At 42.7% G+C, this 22528-nt stretch overlaps 1 protein-coding gene across 6 annotated transcripts in view; it reads right to left on the bottom strand.

Annotated features, from left to right (window-relative positions):
• LOC106613192 (E3 ubiquitin-protein ligase MARCHF8) overlaps positions 1 to 22528 on the bottom strand; it is a 124006-nt gene that overhangs the window by 81237 nt on the left and 20241 nt on the right. For all 6 annotated transcript variants that reach the window (XM_014215216.2, XM_014215225.2, XM_014215247.2 and 3 more), the window contains one exon: positions 21391 to 21574. In XM_014215216.2, the coding sequence (XP_014070691.1) occupies positions 21391 to 21480 (90 nt within the window). In that variant the 5' untranslated portion in view covers positions 21481 to 21574. The remainder of the gene's footprint in view (positions 1 to 21390; positions 21575 to 22528) is intronic.

Here is a 22528-nt window from a genome sequence, read left to right as displayed (position 1 = left end):
AGTACTACTCAGTTTCCACAGTCAAATGTAGTAACTACATTTTAATTAAAAAAAAGTAAAATTATACATTTGTGACATCAATAGAATGTTTTTACAGCTAAAATAATTCAATATAGTATGAGATCTGCATATAAACATTTACATTTAACATTTTAGCAGATGCTCTTATCCAGAGCGACTTACAGAAAGTGTCTTAAGATATCTTAAGATAGCTAGGTGAGACAACCACATATCACAGTCAAATATACAGGATACAAACATTCCGTTCCAGCTAAACAATGGGTATATAGCGTTTTGCAAACATCTAAAATCTATGAATGAAACAGAAATATTTTACACATGAAGGTACCCATAATAATTTCTGATGAAAAATTACACCAAAAAATAATAAAACAATTGTGGATATAGCATTTTGGAAATAAACTCTTCAATTGTTCTTTCAATGCTTAGTCCTATAATTAAGTGATGCATCTTAAAATCAAGAACTATGCACTTCAGTTAGAGGCCAGGTCCCAAATGGTATCCTATTCCCAATTTAGTGCACTACTTTTGACCAGAACCCTGGGCCCTCGTCCCCAGCATCAACTGCTGGAACGAACGAACGAACAAACACACACACACACACACACACGAACACACAAAAAGGCTGAAACAACTGAAGCCTAGGCAGCCTATTTGGGAAGTAATTCCCAGCACGGCCGAAGACCCCAGTCAGTCAGAACCCTCTGTTTCTCTGTATCATATTCTTTCCTATAAATGTACACTGAACAAAAATATAACATATGTAAAATGTTGGTCCCATGTTTCATGAGGTGAAATAAAAGATTCCAGAAATGTTCCATATACATTTGTTTACATCCCTGTGAGCATTTCTCCTTTGCCAAGATAATCCATCCACCTGACAGGTGTGGCATATCAAGAAGCTGAATAAAGAGCATGATCATGACACAGGTGCACCTTTTGTTGGGGACAATAAAAGGCCACTAAAATGCAGGCTTTTCACACAACACAATGTCAAAGATGTCTCAAGTTGAGGGTTTGTGCAATGCTGAATGGAGGAATTTCCACCAGAGCTGTTGCCAGAGAATGTAATGTTAGTTTCTATACCATAAGCCACCTCCAATGTCTTTTTAGAGATTTGGCAGTACGTCCAACCGGCCAGCCTCACAACCGCAGACCAGTGGTGGAAAAAGTACCCAATTGTCATACATGAGTAAAAGTAAAGATACCTTCATAGACAATTTGTCAAGTAAAAGTAACCCAGTAAAATACTACTTGCGTAAAAGTCTAAAAGTACTTGGTTTTAAATATACTTGAGTATCAAAAGTATATGTAATTGCTAAAATATACTTAAGCATCAAAAGTAAAAGTATAAACCATTTCAAATTCCTTTTATTAAGGAAACTAGACGGCACAATTTTTTTATTTAGCCAGGAGCACACTCCGACATAAATTACAAAAGGAAGCATGTGTGTTTAGTTAGTCCGTCAGATCAGAGGCAGTAGGGATGACCAGTGATGTTCTCTTGATAAGTCTGTGAATTGGACCATTTTCCTGTCCTGCTAAGCATTCAGAATGTAATGAGTACTTTTGGGTGTCTGGGAAAATGTATGGAGTAAAAAGTACATTATTTTCTTTAGGAATGTATTGAAGTAAAAGTAAAAGTTGTCAAAACTATAAATAGTAAAGTAAAGTACAGATACCCATAAAACGACTTTAGTACTTAAAGTATTTTTACTTAAGTACTTTACAACACTGCCGCAGACCACTTGTATGGCGTAAAGTGAGCGAGCAGTTTGCTGATGTCAATGTTGTGAACAGAGTCCCCCCAATGGTGGCGGTGGGTTATTGATTGGGCAGGCATAAGCTACGGACAATGAACACAATTGCATTTTATCAATGGCAATTTGAATGCGCAGAGATACTGTGACGAGATCCTGAGACTCATTGTCATGCCATTCCTCCACCACCATCACCTCATGTTTCAGCATGATGATGCACGGCCCCATGTCGTAAGGATCTGTACACAATTCCTGGAAGCTGAAAATGTCCCAGTTCTTCCATGGCCTGCATACTCACCAGACTTGTCACCCATTGAGCACGTTTTGGGATGCTCTGGATCGACGTGTATAAAAGCGTGTTCCTCAACCATTGAAGAGGAGTTGGACAACATTCCACGGGCCACAATCAACAGTGAAGGAGCTGTGTCGCTCTGCATGAGGCCAATGGTGGTGACACCAGATACGGAATGGTTTTCTGATCCACGCCCCTACCTTTTTTTTAAGCTATCTGTATTCCCAGTCATGTGAAATCCATAGATTAGGGCCTAATGAATTCATTTCTGTCACGTCCTGACCAGTATAAGGGTTATTTGTTATTGTAGTTTGGTCAGGACGTGGCAGAGAGTATTTTGTTTAAGTGGTTCGGGGTGGTGTTTTATGTAGTAGGGTGTTTGATTTATTATTTCCGGGTTTTTGGGGTTATGTTCTAGGTTTGTATTTCTATGTGGTCTCTAGTCTTTTGTATTTCTTTGTCTAGTTTATTGGGGTTGGACTCTCAATTGGAGGCAGGTGTTTTCTAGTTGCCTCTGATTGAGAGTCCTATATATGGGTATGTGTTTGGTTAAGTGTTTGTGGGAGATTGTTTCTTGTTTTGCCTGTGTGAGCCTGACAAGACTGTTTTGTTGTTCGTGCGTTCTTCTTTTTGTAATTTTGGTGTTCGCTTTATTTTAAAATAAATACAAGATGAGCATCCACATTCCTGCTGCGTTTTGGTCCTCCATTCCCGACGACAACCGTTACAATTTCAATTGACCGATTTCCTTATATGAACTGTATCTCAGTAAAATGTTTGATATTTTTGCATGTTGCATTTATATTTTTGTTCAGTATAATTATGGTTTGGAGTTCTCAAATCTCAAGTGGCACAGCAACACACACACACACACACAAACTGAGTAACACCACCAGCTGACCAAGGTCTTCACTTCATCAATCCACAACTTAATCTTTATTTCCCCAAAATGTTTGAGAACCACGAACAAACATAAAGTGCCTTCAGAAAGTATTCTTACCCCTTGACTTTTTCCACATTTTGTTGTGTTACAGCCTGAATTTTTTTTTTTTTATTAAATTGAATTGATTATATGAGATTTTGTGTCACTGGCCTACAACACAATACCCCATAATGTCAAAATGGATTCAAGTTGTTATACATTTTTACAAATTAATTAAAAATTAAAAGCTGCAATGTCTTGAGTCAGTAAGTATTCAACCCCTTTGTTATGGCAAGCCTAAATAAGTTCGGAAGTAAAAATGTGCTTAGTAAGTTGCAGGTCTGCAATTATAGTGTTCAACATGATTTTTGAATGATGACATACAATTACATGTAAGGTTAAGGTTTTCTAATGCCTCGCAAAGAAGGGAACCTATTGGTAGATACAAAAAAAAATTCTAAGCAGACCTTGAATATCAATTTGAGCATGGTGAAGTTAATAATTACCCTTTGGATGGTGTACCAATACACCCAGTCACTACAAATATACAGGCATCTTTCCTAACTCAGTTGCCGGAGAGGAAGGAAAGCTCTCAGGGATTTCACCATGAGGCCAATGGTGACATTAAAACAGTTACAGAGTTTAATGGCTGTGATAAGAGAAAGCTGAGGATGGATCAACAACATTGTAGTTACTTCACAATACTAACTTAAATGACAGAGTGAAAAGAAAGAATCCTGTTCAGAATACAAATATTCCAAAACATGCATCCTGCTTGCTCACTGGAATATATCTACTGCTGTACATATCATTCTTAGTAAATCTTTTTGGTGTATATACCCATAGATTGCATTTGGATTATGGCTACAGTTTTTTTGGGTTGTTAACTGGATTCGTTCTGACATTTGTGATTTCTTGTTTTTGATATTTTGTGTACATGACATTAGGAGCTAGTAACACAAGCATTTCGCTGCACCCGCTATGACATCTGTTAAACTGTGTACGCGACCAATTAACTTTGATTTGATGAGCTTCACTACATAGTGCACTACGACCAGGGGCCGCACTTTACTTTAATATTTTTTCAGGGACAGTGCACACAGTAAATCAACATTTCAGTAAAAGTGCCGGATTTAACCAGCCGGCTAATTTTCAACCCTATAGGGGTCGTTCCACAAAATGAGTGCCTTTTGCGTCCCGTTGAAATTTTAAGTAAAAATTGTGCAACAATTCTCATCGACGGGGCTGCAGTGGAGCAGGTTGAGAGCTTCAAGTTCCTTGGTGTCCACATCAACAACAAACTAGAATGGTCCAAACACACCAAGACAGTCGTGATGAGGGCACGACAAAGCCTATTCCCCCTCAGGAAACTAAAAAGATTTGGCATGGGTCCTGAGATCCTCAAAAGGTTCTACAGCTGCAACATCGAGAGCATCCTGACTGGTTGCATCCCTGCCTGGTACGGCAATTGCTCGGCCTCCGACCGCAAGGCACTACAGAGGGTAGTGCGTACGGCCCAGTACATCACTGGGGCTAAGCTGCCTGCCATCCAGGACCTCTACACCAGGCGGTGTCAGAGGAAGGCCCTAAAAATTGTCAAGGACCCCAGCCACCCCAGTCATAGACTGTTCTCTCTACTACCGCATGGCAAGCGCTACCGGAGTGCAAAGTCTAGGACAAAAAGGCTTCTCAACAGCTTTTACGCCCAAGCCATAAGACTCTTGAACAGGTAATCAAATGGCTACCCAGACTATTTGCATTGTGTCCCACCCACCACCAGCCAACCCCTCTTTTACGCTACTGCTACTCTCTGTTCATCATATATGCATAGTCCCTTTAACCATATCTACATGTACATACTACCTCAAACAGCCTGACTAACCGGTGTCTGTATGTAGCCTCGCTACTTTTATAGCCTCGCTACTGTATATAGCCTGTCTTTTTACTGTAGTTTTATTTCTTGACCTACTTATTGTTCGCCTAATACCTTTTTTGCACTATTGGTTAGAGCCTGTAAGTAAGCATTTCACTGTAAGGTCTACACCTGTTGTATTCAGCGCACGTGACAAATAAACGTTGATTTGATCAATGTTGAATTTTAAAAGCCTTTTATATTCAATGAAGTGCCGTTTAATAGTGCCGTTTAATATAGCAATTCAACGGCTCAAACACGAGACGTATGTGGCAGGGTCTACAGTCAATCACGGTTTACAAAAAGAAAACCAGCCCCGTCGCGGACATCGACATCTTGCTCCCAAACAAATTAAACAACTTCTTTTCTCGATTTGAGGACAATACAGTGCCACTGACACGGCCCGCTACCAAAGCCTGTGGGCTCTCCTTCTCTGTGGCCAACGTGAGTAAACATTTAAACGTGTTAACCCTTGCAAGGCTGCCGGCCCAGACAGCATCCCCGGCCGCGTCCTCAGAGCATGCGCAGACCAGCTGGCTGGTGTGTTTACAGACATATTGAATCTCTCCCTATCACAGTCGGTTGTCCCCACATGCTTCAAGATGGCCACCATTGTTCCTGTTCCCAAGAAGTGCTTTGAGAGACTAGTCAAGGATCATATCACCTCTACTCTACCTGATACTCTAGACCCACTCCAATTTGCTTACCGCCACAATAGGTCCACTGACGTTGCAATCGCCATCACACTGCCCTATCCCATCTGGACAAGAGGAATACCTATGTAAGAATGTGGTTCATTGACTACAGCTCAGCATTCAACAACATAGTACCCTCCAAACTCATCATTAAGCTTGAGACCCTGGGTCTCGACCCCGCCCTGTGCAACTGGGTCCTGGACTTTCTGACGGACCGCACCCAGGTGGTGAAGGTAGGAAACAACATCTCCACCCCGCTGATCCTCAACACTGGGGCCCTACAAGGGTGATTTCTCAGCCCTCTCCTGTACTCCCTGTTCACCCATGACTGCGTGGCCATGCTCGCCTCCAACTCAATCATCAATCAAGTTTGCAGACAACACTACAGTGGTAGGCCTGATTACCAACAATGACGAGACGGCCTACAGGGAGGAGGTGAGGGCCCTTGGAGTGTGGTGTCAGGAAAATACCCTCTCACTCAACGTCAACAAAACAAAAGGAGATGATCGTGGACTTCAGGAAACAGCAGAGGGAGCACCCCCATCCACATCGACGGGACAGAAGTGGAGAAGGTGGAACATTTTAAGTTCCTCGGCGTACACATCACAGACAAACTGAAATGATCCACCCACACAGACAGCGTGGTGAAGAAGGCGCAATAGCGCCTCTTCAACCTCAGGATGCTGAAGAAATTTGGCTTGTCACCTAAAACACTCAAAGTTTTACAGATGCCCAATCGAGAGCATCCTGTCGGGCTGTATCACCGATCGGTACGGAAATTGCACTGCCTTCAACCGCAAGGCTCTTCAGAGGGTAGTGCGTTCTGCACAACGCATCACTGGAGGCAAACTACATGCCCTCCAGGACACCTACAGCACCCGATGTCACAGGAAGGCCAAAAAGATCATCAAGGACAACAACCACTGCCTCTTCACCCCGCTATCATCCAGAAGGCGAGGTCAATACAGGTGCATCAAAGCTGGGACTGAGAGACTGAAAAACAGCTTCTATCTCAAGGCCATCAGACTGTTAAACAGCCATCACTAACATAGAGAGACTGTTGCCAACATACAGACTCAAATCTCTGGTCCTAGTTATTTTGTCATTTCTGAAGATTATTATTTATTTCATGTGATTAGTGATTCATTTTAAGTAAAAAAAATAAACCTGTCGCTCTTTTTAAGGTCAAGCCTGTTACGTGAACTGAACTCTGGTTTTAATATGGTGAAACTTGTCCTTTATAAATATTTTTTTCAAAATAAACATTTAACATCTAATAGTCAAATTATAGTTTATAAGCAGGTGAGCTGGTTCTACTCTTTTGGCCATTTTCTGGTGTTTTGTGGTGGAAAACTCAGTGGGTCGAGCATAACACATCAACCCTGTTACCCACAGATACAGGCCACAAGACATTTTAACAATTTTTTTTAGCTTGCATTCAATTGCCCCTCTCCCTGTCGCAAACAATAAAAGTCCATTCCCTCCGTCACAAGGGGATTTATGCCTGATTTAAGATGAAATCGTCAAACCTGTTACGGTCGACCCTGTTACCCTGACACTTAATAGGCAATTACTATAGCAAAACATTTTATTTAACCTCTTGAGATGGGAAAACGTGTTTTTAAAATTAAGTTTAACATGTGCAGCTCTTCATGAGAGAATGTTAAAATGAGGTGAAATCAAAACTTACACATCTCAAAAGGCACCAAATTAGTGGAAGGACCTAAAGGGTGCTATTTCTGATTGAGCAAGTGTGTCAAACAGTGGGACTGATTCATAACCACGTCAGCACCGGGAATACAGCGCTTATTGAAGGCGGCGACACTAACCCCTAGACCACCCAAACCACAAAGCTACAGTATATCACACCTGTTGTTTTTAAGTAAAGTGTTTACTCTTGCTTCCTGGTGGTCACAAGGCATGTACACTATAGAGGTAGAAAGAGGGCTCTAGATGGATATAATCTGTTTTAGCATGGACATTACCATTGAGGGTTTTTCACCATTTTAAAGTAGTCAACTGGGTGGGGATTCCTATAGGTTGGGAGCGATCGGCCAATGATCACGGCTTTAAGCTATATCTCTGCCATCTTGTGGCCATAATAAATAAACAACAAACAAGATTCGGTTCAGGACTCCAGCACTAACCACCAATATTAGCTTTTAGACTTTTTTTAAACAAAAAATGCAATACTTGCTTTATTGGTCCATTTGCATGGATATTTTTTGCTTTCACAGTACCCAACCTGACACAAAACAAACACATCACAGGCTGGGAGCAGCACATTGCCTGCGGCATCACGCTGGAGCACTTAGGGGAACACTTGGGGGTAAAGTGATTTGCTCAAGGGAACAACGGCGGTAGGTAGTATACAGGGATACTGAAACCGGGAACCCTCCGTCACAGACGCCATAAAGGCACAGATACAAAGATTAGTTCTTTTTCTATCTCTATGATGTAAACATTGTTTTCCTGATAACTTTTCTCCACATCCCCTTCCTCTGCTCCAAGGCTTTATGGGTAATTTGCATTACATTTCCATAACCAGGCCCCTGGCTAGGGCAATCTCGAGAGGACAGAGTTGGGCAGAGGGAACATCATCACAAGAATGTTTGGCACATCTGTTCACACCCTTAGGGTTTGTAGGAATGTTTTTAATACACCTATGGAATTAATCAGAGTTCATTTTGTGTATATTTTGTGAGATAACTGTATTTGTTTGTTGTAAAGGTCATGCTATGGTCTCACCCCTGACGATCTAATCCAAATACCTCAAGGCAGAGGAGAGGACTATTGCCAGCACATGTCGTCACGTTATCACATTAACTTCACATAAGATCACGTGAAAATGTGTTTTTGGAACACTTCACATTTTCTCATGTGAAATGCATGTGTTTTTTCCATAAGACACTGACGGCCAATTGCAATGAAGTAGCTGAACTTCGTACGGAGCACTTTGTTAGCATTGGTTTTCTTAAAACTATACTAAACGGGAGATTACATGTACCTGCATGCTAAAATAAGTTTGATTGCAACGCAAAACCCACAAGAATAAACAAATGACGGATCTCACAATGATTCCAGACAGCTGCAACTTTCGTTGTCTATAGGTTCTCTATTGGTTCCCCAATTAAACAACGATCTATTGGAAAACATAAGGCTGATGAAGGTAGAATAATTCTTATTATAGTATAAGAATATAGTAAAATTATGCCTATACAGTATATTCATTTAAATGCTTCATCTTAAATAGCTTAAAATGTGCCATTTGAAATAACTGTATTAGACTACAGTTTAATTTGATAAACATTTGATTGGCTTGATTTAGTTACACATTTCAAATATGGTCAGTGCAGGGATCTTTTTCCCCAGAATCTTGATAAGAAATTACCATACTTTTTAAGACAAGTTCTAACTAATGGATTACATTAATTGGAAATGAAAAATGATTAAGTGTAGGCTACACCAACATAGTTTTCCATTCATAAAATGTGTAGGGTCAATTGCCACAGTAGATTTTGATAGCAATCAGGACTCAAAGTTCAACACTGGCATCAGCTTTAGGGAGAGGTAGTTTGCAATTGGCCCAGAGAGTGTGAGTGTTATAAGTTTGAGTGTGTGTGTGTGTGTGTGTGTGTGTGTGTGTGTGTGTGTGTGTGTGTGTGTGTGTGTGTGTGTGTGTGTGTGTGTGTGTTCATGCGTGCATTTGGGTGTGTGCGTGTGTATGGATGCAATTTATAAACAGCTCAGCCTGCTTTGTGTGCATGGGTGTGTAATCTTAATAACTATTTAACTACTTATCACATCAACAATCAAACGCTAAAAGGAGGAAGTTTACCAAGTAAACAAGCAACCACAAGAGAATAATATACCGTTATAAACAAAGTGCAAAGTCTTAAATAACAAAGCATCCATGTCTCTAAACATGTATAAGTGATTAGTCCAGTCACATCAGCTCTCTCCTTATCCTCCATAGCAGACACAGAGCAGTTTCAGTGTCACACTGTTATGGTAAAGCGGTGTCACTCCAAAAATAATTCTGAGAAGTAGTTTATCACATCAGTCACCGGCTTCATTAATAAGTGCATTGACAATGCCATCCCCACAGTGACTGTGCATACATATCCCAACCAGATACCATGGATCACAGGCAACATCCGCACTGAGCTAAATGCTACAGCGGCCGCGTTCAAGGAGCGGGACACTAATCCGGACGCTTATAAGAAATCCCACTACGGGGCCTCCCGAGTGGCGCAGTGGTCTAAGGCACTGCATGGCAGTGCTAGCTGTGCCACTAGAGATAAAGGCTCTAAAGGCTCTGTCGCGATTGGGAGACCCATGGGGTGGCACACAATTAGCCCAGCATCGTACGGGTTAGGGGAGGGTTTGGCCGGTACGGATGTCCTTGTCCCATCACGCACTAGCGACTCCTGTGGCGGCCGGGCGCAGTGCACGCTGACACGGTCGCCAGGTGCACGGTGTTTCCTCCGACACAATGGTGCGGCTGGCTTCCTGCTTAAGTCGGCATTGTGTCAAGAAGCAGTGCGGCTTGGTTGGGTTGTGTTTCAGAGAACGCACGGCTCTCGACCTTCGCCTCTCTCTCTCTCTCTCTCTCTCTCTCTCCGTACGGGAGTTGCAGCGATGAGACAAGACTGGGGAGAAAAAATAAATAAATAAATAAATAATAAGAAATCCCGCTACAGGCAATGCAAATAATCTGGGTAGCCATTTGATTAGCTGTTCAGGAGTCTTATGGCTTGGGGGTAGAAGCTATTTAGGATCCTCTTGGACCTAGACTTGGTGCTCCGGTACCGCTTGCCATGCGGTAGCAGAAAGAACAGTCTATGACTAGGTTGGCTGGGGTCTTTCACAATTTTTAGGGCCTTCCTCTGACACCGCCTGGTATAGAGGTCCTGGATGGCAGGTAGCTTGGCCCCGGTGATGTACTGGGTCGTACGCACTACCCTCTGTCTTGCGGTTGGAGGCCAAGCAGTTGCCTTACCAGACATTGATGCAACCCATCAGGATGCTCTCGATGGTGCAGCTGTATGAAAAACAGCCACCTGTCAGAAGATGGTTAGACTTGTTCACCTTGTTATGTTGTGATGAAAGGTCAAGTTCAGGTCAAACCCACTTCTGAGATTTTAATTGCTGACAAGATGGTTGCTGCTGTCAGGGGGAGGTTAGATTTATTAAAATGTTGTTGTCAGGAAAAGTCACGCAAGGAGGACTGAGAGAGGCTATATGAGTTACAGGATGTCTTAGACATTTTGCAGAACCTGGGGAGAGCTATCACATACTGTATTCTGTACCAACTTCTGCATACAATTGTATTTCCACTGCATTTCAGCCCTGCCACAAAAGGACCAGCTGACATCATGTCAGTGATTCTCTCGTTAACACAGGTGTGAGTGTTGACTAGGACAAGGCTGGAGATCACTATGTCATGCTGATTGAGTTTGAATAACAGACTGGAAGCTTCAAAAGGAGGGTGGTGCTTGGAATCATTGTTCTTCCTCTATCAACCATGGATACCTGCAAGGAAACACATGCCGTCATCATTGCTTTGCACAAAAAGGGCTTCACAAGCAAGGATATTGCTGCCAGACAGATTGCACCTAAATCAACCATTTATCGGATCATCAAGAACTTCAAGGAGAGCGGTTCAATTGTTGTGAAGAAGGCTTTCAGGGAGCCAAAGAAAGTCATCAGGGACAGACTGATATTCTGCTAAAGGTACAGGGATTGGACTGCTGAGGACTGGGGTAAAGTCATTTTCTCTGATGAATCCCCTTTCCGATTGTTTGGGGCATCTGGAAAAAAGCTTGTCCGGAGAAGACAAGGTGAGCACTACCATCAGTCCTGTGTCATGCCAACAGTAAAGCATCCTGAGACCATTCATGTGTGGGCTTGCTTCTCAGCCAAGGGAGTGGGCTCACTCACAATTATGCCTAATAACACAGCCATGAATAAAGAATGGTACCAACACATCCTCCGAGAGCAACTTCTCCCAACCATCCAGGAACAGTTTGGTGACGAACAATGCCTTAACCGGCATGAATGAGCACCTTGCCATAAGGCAAAAGTGATAACTAAGTGATTCGGGGAACAAAACATCAATATTTTGGGTCCATGGCCAGGAAACTCCCCAGACCTTAATCCCATTGAGAACGTGTGGTCAATCCTCAAGAGGCGGGTGGACAAACAAAAACCCACATATTCTGACAAACTCCAAGCATTGATTATGCAAGATGGGCTGCCATCAGTCAGGATGTGGCCCAGAAGTTAATTGACAGCATGCCAGGGCGGATTGCAGAGGTCTTGAAAAAGAAGGGTCAACACTGCAAGTATTGACTCTTTGCATCAACTTCATGTAATTGTCAATAAAAGCCTTTGACACTTATGAAATGCTTGTAATTATACTTCAGTATTCCATAGTAACATCTGACAAAAATATCTAAACACACTGAAGCAGCAAACTTTGTGGAAATTAATATTTGTGTCATTCTCAAAACATTTGGCCACGACTGTAGAACTGATCATCTGTTGAAGAAATTGGCCAACAACGCCAAGGAACTTGAAGCTCTCAACCTGCTCCACTACAGCCCCGTTGATGAGAATAGGGGCGTGCTCAATCCTCCTGTTTCTTGTAGTCCACAATTATCTCCTTTGTCTTGATCACGTTGAGGGAGAGGTTGTTGTCCTTGCACCACACGGTCAGGTCTCTGACCTCCTTTTAACCTTAGTGTTTACATAATGTTGCTGCTACTGTCTCTTATGACCGAAAATAACTTCTGGACATCAGAACAGCGATTACTCACCGTGGACTGGAAGAAACTTTTTCCTTTAACGAGTCAGACGAAAAGGATATCCTGCTTTCACTGGAACAGGCCCAGATCCCCACCTTTTGCATGAAGAAAAGACCCATGAATAGGGGCCGCAGATCGGGCAGCCTTCGAAGAATCCGTAGGCGAGCGAGTAAACTCCCACCGCCATCCGTTCTTCTTGCTAACGATATGGACAATATAGAGCTAGCGGAATTTTCCATGCACCGGCAGAACAGAGATGCTACCTCTGGAGAGACGAGGGGTGGGGGTGTGTGTCTATTTGTCAATAACAGCTGGTGTGCAATGTCTAATATTAAAGGAGTCTCGAGGTATTGCTCACCTGAGGTAGAGTACCTTATGATAAGCTGTAGACCACACTATCAACCAAGAGAGTTATCATCTATATTCTTTATATCTGTCTATTTACCACCACAGAACGAAGCTGGCACTAAGACCGCTCTCAACTAACTGTATAAACCCATAAGCAAAGAAGAAAATGCTGGTGATCTGCTTGAAACATGTTGGTATTACAGACTCGGACAGGGAGAGGTTGAAAATGTCAGTGAAGACACTTGCCAGTTGGTCGGCGCATGCTCGGACTACACGTCCTGGTAATCCATCTGGCTCTGCAGCCTTGTGAATGTTGACCTGTTTAAAGGTCTTACTCACATCGGTTGCGGAGAGCCTGATCATACAGTCATCCGGAACAGCTGATGCTCTCATGCATGTTACAGTGTTACTTGCCTCGAAGCGAGCATATAAGTTATTTAGCTTGTCTGGTAGGCTCGTGTCACTGGGCAGCTCTCAGCAGTGCTTCCCTTTGTAGTCTGTAATAGTTTGCAAGCCCTGCCACATCCGACGAGCGTCGGAGCCGGTGTAGTACAATTCGATCTTAGGAAGGGAAACCCAGCCGTGAGCTGCCTAGTGACACGAGCCTACCACACCAGCTAAATGTCTTCTATGCTCGCGTCGAGGCAAGCAACACTGAACTATGCATGAGAGCACCAGCTGTCCGAACGACTGTGTGATCACGCTCTCTCTCTGCATTGTTGGGAAGGGCACATAAGTAAGCATTTTGTCTGTGTCCCAAATGGCACCGTGTTCTTTATATAGTGCAGTACTTTTCCCCAGAGCCCTATGGGAAGGAATAGGGCGACATTTGGAATGCATCCTAACTGTATAACTTTCTGTCTCACAATGTGTTGCTTCAATTTGTTTCAGAGGCATATTTTTCCCAAACACAATTTCATATGGATAACAGTGTTAACACAGTGGATTTACTCAGATATGTGAGAGACAGTCTGTGTGTCTGTGAGTGTGTGTCTTAAAAAGAAATAGATAGACTGAGAATAAATTATTTATTGAGCATTTGAAGAGCGTTGAGAGTTTCTGAGGAAGCAGCTGACTAACACAGAGCTCTAAATAGAGGCAAATGCTCCCTCTCTCCCCCCTTCTCTTTTTTTTGGAGGCACTAAAAGACGAGGTGTGTCTGTTTCGGACAGATGGGCTGCACTCTGACTAAACGGCAGGAGCAACCACACTCAAACACAAACAAACACAAACACTTCCGCTAATCAGAATGCAGAGTAAGCAATAGCTATTTCTCTCGTCCGCTCCATCCCCCTCTCCTCCACTCCTCCGATGGATCCAGAGGGAGGAGAAGAATCACCTCCATTTATCCCTCCATCCCTGAGAGGAATAAATGGATCTTAGCTGCAGGGAGAGAGGGATTGGTGCAGAGCAGAGGGATGGAAGGAGGGATGTTAGCAAAGAACAGAACAACAGAGAGAAGTAGGCCAATTAGAGCATATCGTCTGTCAAGGATGCAGACAAATCATGGATATAGTACGTAACTTACTGAATGACTGCAGCCATCTTAATTCACAAACTTTATGGAGTCTTCAAGCTGAAAGTGTGTCTGCAGCTAAATCAGGCTATGTCAAGTCCACCATATGTACAGGTTGAGCGGGCTCTTGTGAACACCTGTGTTGACATGCTGAGGTACTCAGACCCTGATAAACAATAGACCGTGTTATTGAGTATTTTGTTGTTAAGAAGACAGCACAACGCTTTGTTTAGCAGATCTACAGCTGACCACTACTGCCAGCCCTTCACACACAAACATGCACATGGGAGCACAATAACACAAACAAACACATACACCCTGCGTGTAAAACAATACATGGACATGTCTGGACATGGACGGACGTGTAATTCACTTGTTTACCCCTTCGGGTCAGTCTAGGACGGGTCGCGCCATTTTCAAGTTCAATAATATCCCCCAGGCCATTGGGTTCGCTCATCCACGTGTCTGGACGTGTACGGACGTGTATGGACGTGTACCCATGACCATATAGCTACCCTTTTCTTTCCTACAGCTTACACATGGGTACACAAATAAAGGCACCCGTTCACTTGTGTACTACTCCAGTCAGTCTACCACAGCTTCGACACAGGGGCCTGGGGTCACAATGACCCGAGGACAACGGGAGGGTCGAGCACAAGGACGGGTCACAATGACCCCAGGACAGCGGGAGGGTTGAGCACAAGGACGGGTCACAATGACCCCAGGACAGCGGGAGGGTTAACAGTGGAGCCTCTATACGCACAGGCACAAGAACACTATATAATACAAAAGTATTTGGACACCCCTTCAAATTGGTGGATTCGGCTATTTCAGCCACACCCTTTGCTGACAGGTGTATAAAATCGAGCACACAGCCATGCAATTTCCATAGACAAACACTGTCAGTAGAATGGCCCGTACTGAAGAGCTCAGTGAATTTCAATGTGGCACAGTCATAGGATGCTACCTTTCAAACAAGTCAGTTCATCAAATTTCTTCCCTGCTAGAGCTACCCCAGTGCAGCTATTTTTAAGTGGAAGCGTCTAGGAGCAACAACGGCTCAGCCGCGAAGTGGTAGGCCACACAAGCTCACAGAAGGGGACTTCTGAGTGCTGAAGAGCGTAAAAACATCTGTCCTCGGTTGCAACATTCACTATGGAGTTCCAAACTGCCTCTGGAAGCAACGTCAGCACAAGAACTGTTCGTCGGGAGCTTCATCAAATGGGTTTCCATGGCCGAGCAGCCGAAGATTGCAACCCGAAGATCACCATGCGCAATGCCAAGCATCGGCTGGAATGGTGTAAAGCTCGCCGCCGCGTTCTCTGGAGTGATGAATCACTCTTCACCATCTGGCAGTCCGACGGACTAATCTGAGTTTGGCGGATGCCAGGAGAACGCTACCTGCCCGAATGCATAGTGCCAACTGTAAAGTTTGGTGGAGCAGGAATGATGGTCTGGGGCTCTTTTTCATGGTTCGGGCTAGGTCCCTTAGTTCCAGTGAAGGGAAATCTTAACACTACGGCATACAATGACATTCAAGACGATTCTGTGCTTCCAACTTCGTGGCAACAGTTTGGGGAAGGCCCTTTCCTGTTTCCCCATGACAATGCTCCCGTGCACAAAGCGCGGTCCATACATAAATGGTTTGTTGAGATCGGTGTGGAAGAACTTGACTGGCCTGCACAGAGCCCTGACCTCAACCCCATCAAACACCTTTGGGATGAATTGGAACGCCTACTGCGAGCCAGGCCTAATCGCCCAACATCAGTCCCCGACCTCACTAATGTTCTTGTAAGCAAGTCCCCGCAGCAATGTTCCAACATCTAGTGGAAAGCCTTCCCAGAAGAGTGGAGGCTGTTATAGCAGCAAAGGGGACCAACTCCATATTAATGCCCATGATTTTGGAAAGAGAAGTTTGACGAGCAGGTGTCCACATACTTTGGGTCATGTAGTGTATATCTGGGCTACAGAAATTGGTTCAATTATGGCCTAAAATAAATGTGTTAATATGGGCAGAATATTGTATATAAATGTATTTTCGTTTAATCTAGTTTTTACACTATCTATTAACACCAACCATTCACTATAAAACATTTCTTATCAATGAAAAAGCTAGGCAAAAATAATAGGTTTAAAAATAAGTATGCCTAAAACATTTATTTCAAATAACCTAAAAATACAACAAAATAAGAGTATGCTACATGACAATGCAGTGCTATAGAAACAAGTTCACAAACAAATTGTCCAAGAATGTGCTTAGTGGTCTGGTCTCATACATAAGGATTTAGTCATTGAAAGGGTGGGACAAATGCGAGCACACCGAGCTTCCTGATCTCTTGGGCGTAGTCGGTGCTGTTCAAGAATCTTTGTCGCACTATGGGAAGCATTTGCACTTTTCACCAAATGGCCTGTGTCATGTGAAAGAAGCAACCCCAGTTGTGGGTCCCAAGGAAGCACCTTCATAAAGGCTTTAAAAGCCACCGGCTCGAAATCAGTCACAACTTGGTCAGTTTCTTCCTGGGTCTTCAGGCTTCTCTCCTTCAGGCCATTCATCACCTTTCAGAGCATTGTCTGGAATATGGTTGTGTTCTCCATATAACTTGGAAATAACCCCATCAGTAAGGGTTATGCAACCACGGCATTTGAAAGCATCATATTCGGTGCACTTCCAGAATAACTTATTTGTGGCTGTCATTCCCATCTGTAGGTGTAGCCTTCATTCGCCAGGATAATATTTCCACGCACAGAGAGGATAAATTCGGGTTCCATTGCTTGTTCTGACCTCATCTAATAGGCTGACCACACCGCTCGCGTTGCTCCCATCTCCTCATTGGTTAATAGCGGCAGGTACCCACGTGCCATCTCCTCATTGGTTATACCCACGTGGGTGATTGAAAGACGAACTGTGTTGCCGGTTGTCGTGGTAATACTACGAAAGTTTAGATGCCAATCACCATATAAGTTCAAAGATGAAAAATCCTGGAAGCAGGAGAGATGACTAGAAACGATTCGGTTGGCTGTTTTATGTGTGGATTAAATGCACCTTGTGCATTTTCAGGTAAAATAACAACTCAATGTTTATATCCCAGGACAAATAGCTAAATAGGACAAATTAGCTAGCAAGTGCAAGCTAACTAGCCATAAATGTTTAATGCTTTTCAACCTGTCCCCAAATTAATGTCATTGGTTCAGAGTTTGTTTTGATATTTTAACTTGCGTGTCGTGATCGCATTTGGTGTAGGGGGACAAAATAAATGTATGCACGATGTCGCACGCACGCAGCCGGTTTGGGTTCCGTGTAAGAATAATGAATGCTGAGGGTAGCAGTGCAAAATCCTTTTAAGCAGAATATTTGGATTATTAGCATATGAACGATTTGCAATTCGATTGCTGGACTATTGAAGCCATCCAACCAACCCATTTATTCAGATCCGGCAGTTCAAAGAGGATAGTTTCAAAGGTAATCAATTGGACATACAGTGGGGATAAAAAGTATTTGATCCCCTGCTGATTTTGTACGTTTGCCCACTGACAAAGAAAGGATCAGTCTATAATTTTAATGGTAGGTTTATTTGAACAGTGAGAGACAGAATAACAACAAAAATATCCAGAAAAACGTATGTCAAAAATGTTATAAATTGATTTGCATTTTAATGAGGGAAATAAGTATTTGACCCCCTCTCAATCACAAAGATTTCTGGCTCCCAGGTGTCTTTTATACAGGTAACGAGCTGAGATTAGGAGCACACTCTTAAAGGGAGTGCTCCTAACCGCAGCTTGTTACCTGTAAAAAAGACATCTGTCCACAGAATCAATCAATAAATCAGATTCCAAACTCTCCACCATGGCCAAGACCAAAGAGCTCTCCAAGGATGTCAGGGACAAGATTGTAGACCTACACAAGGCTGGAATGGGCTACAAGACAATCGCCAAGCGCTTGGTGAGAAGGTGACAACATTTGGTGCGATTATTCGCAAATGGAAGAAACACAAAAGAACTGTCAATCTCCCTCGGCCTGGGGCTCCATGCAAGATCTCACCCCGTGGGGTTGCAATGATCATGAGAACGGTGAGGAATCAGCCCAGAACTACACGGGAGGATCTTGTCAATTATCTCAAGGCAGCTGGGACCATAGTCACCAAGAAAACAATTGGTAACACACTACGCCGTGAAGGACTGAAATCCTGCAGCGCCCGCAAGGTCCCCCTGCTCAAGAATACATATACATGCCCGTCTAAAGTTTGCCAATGAACATCTGAATGATTCAGAGGACAACTGGTGAAAGTGTTGTGGTCAGATGAGACCAAAATGGAGCTCTTTGGCATCAACTCAACTCGCCGTGTTTGGAGGAGGAGGAATGCTGGCTATGACCCCAAGAACACCATCTCCACCGTCAAACATGGAGGTGGAAACATTATGCTTTGGAGGTGTTTTTCTGCTAAGGGGACAGGACAACTTCACCGCATCATTTGACGGGGCCATGTACTGTCAAATCTTGAGTGAGAACCTCCTTCCCTCAGCCAGGGCAATGAAAATGGGTCGTGGATGGGTATTCCAGCATGACAATGACCCAAAACACACGGCCAAGGCAACAAAGGAGTGGCTCAATAAGAAGCACATTAAGGTCCTGGAGTGGCCTAGCCAGTCTCCAGACCTTAATCCCATAGAAAATCTGTGGAGGGAGCTGAAGGTTCGAGTTGCCAAACGTCAGCCTCGAAACCTTAATGACTTGGAGAAGATCTGCAAAGAGGAGTGGGACAAAATCCCTCCTGAGATGTGTGCAAACCTGGTGGCCAACTACAAGAAATGTCTGACCTCTGTGATAGCCAACAAGGGTTTTGCCACCAAGTACTAAGTCATGTTTTGCAGAGGGGTCAAATACTTATTTCCCTCATTAAAATGCAAATCATTTTATAACATTTTTGACATGCGTTTTTCTGGATATTTGTGTTGTTATTCTGTCTCTCACTGTTCAAATAAACCTACCATTAAAATTATAGACTGATCATTTTTTTGTAAGTGGGCAAACGTACAAAATCAGCAGGGGATTAAATACTTTCCCCCCCCACTGTAGTTATTGTTAATTAGCAGCATACGGCGTACATTTGCATTCATTCAGTTAAATCTCTTAAAATAGCCTATACTCTTCTTGTGCAATGTATAGCCTACTTTACTGTTTGTCTGTCTGGACTGTGTGCCTGTCTTGGTGAGAATCTTAAGTTAAAAGAATACTAAAATAGTTGTCTTTAGTTTGTGGGCATATTATTATTTTACATTTAAGTATGACCTCCTAAAACTAGAACTGTGTTTTGGGCCTCATGGGAATGTAAAATGTTAATACATTCTAATAACATTTTACTTGTCCAAAATCGTGCTGAAATAAAACACTTTTCGATCCTTGTATTAATGGCAGTGTTGTTTGCCTATCAATATAGTAAGCATTTATCTGTGAAATTAGACATCGAACTTGAACCCCGTTTCAACAAATCATCAGCTGATTCAGAAAATTATTTCCAGAATGACAGTAAAGTAAACAGCTGTTGTGATAGCATGCAAGGTTTTTCTAGAATGTTTTGATGTCTCATACGTTACGAAAAGGATAGTCCAAACTATACAGGGTCAAAATGTTGGCCTATAGCATTTTTAAACAGGTTCAAAAGCAAAAAAGCTTTATTTCCTTGTAATGCATTTTATTCAATGGCTTCACCGGAGTGTCCTCAAGCCAAGGTTGGGTGGCACTTTACAACATTCCAATGTTATAGTCTTGTGAATTTCTCATGCATATTTTTGGATTTAAAGTGGGAACAAATTGGAGAGATGGACAAATATCGTTAGTGATTTCAAAACAAAATAGACTACATTTTCATTCATATTATAAAGACATGAGGTGAATATCAAAATAGTTTTAATAAGATGTCTTTGCCTTAAAGTTGTACCTCAGATTAATCTTTTATATAATGGCCTATACAGTAAACTCAAAATATGGTATTCTGTTGTTTTGAAATAGGCAACGTTTTCTGTATCATAATGAGACTCAATGAAACGACACAGGCCAGATGGATTTTGTGATGTTTTCCTATATTACATTGACTTATTAGACTGTTAAATGTAGGGTAAAAGGCAGAAATTTCTGTGGTCTGAATTTCATTATAATTTTTGTTTTCAGTAGGTAGGCCTACCCATGGGTCTCTCCTCTCTCTGAAAGCCTGCTCACTGAAAGCCTGCTCAATACCAAAGCTGATAATTGTGACTTGATTGAATTGGAACGATGTGGATAATGATAATGAGAGCCCATTATAGACTAACCCTTTAATCATAGGCTATTGTTACTTTGTGTCGCTAAAATCTCTGTTTCCATTTCTATAGTCATGTGACAGAGTATTTTTTTATTGAAACCTCCAAATGTCGGCCTTTTACCAGATCCATTTTTTTCTGCATTAAATGTTTTATTTTCATTACTGAACAGAATTCAGTATGCTATAGCCTGTAGATCATTTCTGCCCATATGAACACATTTATTTTAGGCCATATAAAGAACAGCTATGCTTGATTTAATGAAAAGCAGCTAACAGACACAAAATTGTTTCACATTCTTCAATAAAAGAATCATAAACAGAAACAGGAAATAGGCTACACAGCTGGCTTCACAGTTTCCCCGCAAAAAAGGCCTACAAGGAAACTCAACGTATCTCCACAAAGTTGAGTGAGCGAGGGGGTCTGTGCGCTGCGTAGTACCGTCCACAAAATGGCAAGCCACACACACACATCCTCCTGTGACTGTCCGACTCAGCATAGTAGCACAAAACCGTCCACAAACTGAAAGCTTCTCCATATTAAACCACTTCAGCTTAGTAGTGGGGACTTTACTGTGATGAACTGTGAGCTGTTCTCTACTCACACACACGCACAAGCACACACCCCAATCTGTCTTTGTGGAGTTCCTGGAATCACAGCTACACCGAACCGGTATTAAAACATGACAAGGTGTGGCCCACAATGGATCTTGCCATTAGTCTGTTTAAGAAAGTGTGTCATCCTGCCAAAAAGCATGTCATACCAAACGGTGTCCCACTCTAAAAAACACCCCACTAGAAGACCATGATCTTTGGCCCTACCTGTTTGTCCTTGGACTTTCCGCTGCCGCTGACCCGGGAGGAAGTGACATCACGGGGGATGACAGAGATCTGGTGCAGTGGCATGTTCATCCCCGCGCAGCCCACCGGACTGGTCGGGCTCACACACACACTTCCTGTCTCGCTGGCATGACGGGCTGAATCGCTACTCCCAGGCTGCACTGCTCTGGAGAGGAGAATTAGTAGAAAGAGGAGATACAGGTTAGACATACAGAACATAAATAACACTACTCACATTTATTTTCACAAGATATGCATTTATTTTTTTGTAGCCATTTGTTTTCTTTCCTCCAACAGTATGACTGGTCTGGTTTTGGAACTGTGGGTGGCTAATCAGAGTGATGATAACACATTGACAGAGAGAAGAGTCGGAACAGCCCATGCTGTGAAGTCTATAAAAACTATAGTCTGAAAATAGAATAATAGCACATTGACGGAGAGGGAGAGAATGAACCATGGTCTGAATAGAACATGATAACACACTGACTGTCCACATTGACAAAGGTCTGAATTAGAGCTGGGTGATACGGGAAAAAATCTGTATCGCGATAAATTGCCTGAATTGATGCGATGATGACAAATAGAACAATATGTTTATAACAATGAGCACCACAGAGGTCATTTCCATGTTAAAGGACCCATACGCGCTAAACATCACCCAGAAAAAGTCTTAAAAGGTATTAGAAAAACATCAAAACACAATAATGTTGAATTAAAGACCCCTACCAACTAATATCAACACGTATAATAAGAATGTGCTCTTAACTGACTTGCCTAGTTAAATTAAGGGTAAACACAAATAAACATATTTAGTTTGGGATAACATTTTCTGCCTTCTGTAAGTTCAATAAACATTGCCTTGTGCTGTGAAGGCTGAACCATGGTCAATCAATCAAATGTATTTTATAAAGCCCTTTTGACAACAGCAGTTGTCACAAAGTGCAGCACCATGGTAACAAAACAACAGGGAGGGAGGGAGGGAAGAGGTAGAAGACAGGAAGATGGCGAGGATGAGGGGTATTGATGCATCACTAATCTAGTGCTGTCTGGAAGTAGAGGTGGGTTCTCTCTCAGTAAAGGTTAGGGATATCTCAGGGGACTATATGGGATTCTGGTGGTC

The sequence above is a fragment of the Salmo salar genome, chromosome ssa01, assembly GCF_905237065.1.
Source record: "Salmo salar chromosome ssa01, Ssal_v3.1, whole genome shotgun sequence".
Taxonomy (NCBI): Eukaryota; Metazoa; Chordata; class Actinopteri; order Salmoniformes; family Salmonidae; genus Salmo; species Salmo salar.
The sequence above is the reverse complement of the archived record's forward strand: the minus strand, read 5'-3'. Positions and strand labels throughout refer to the sequence as shown.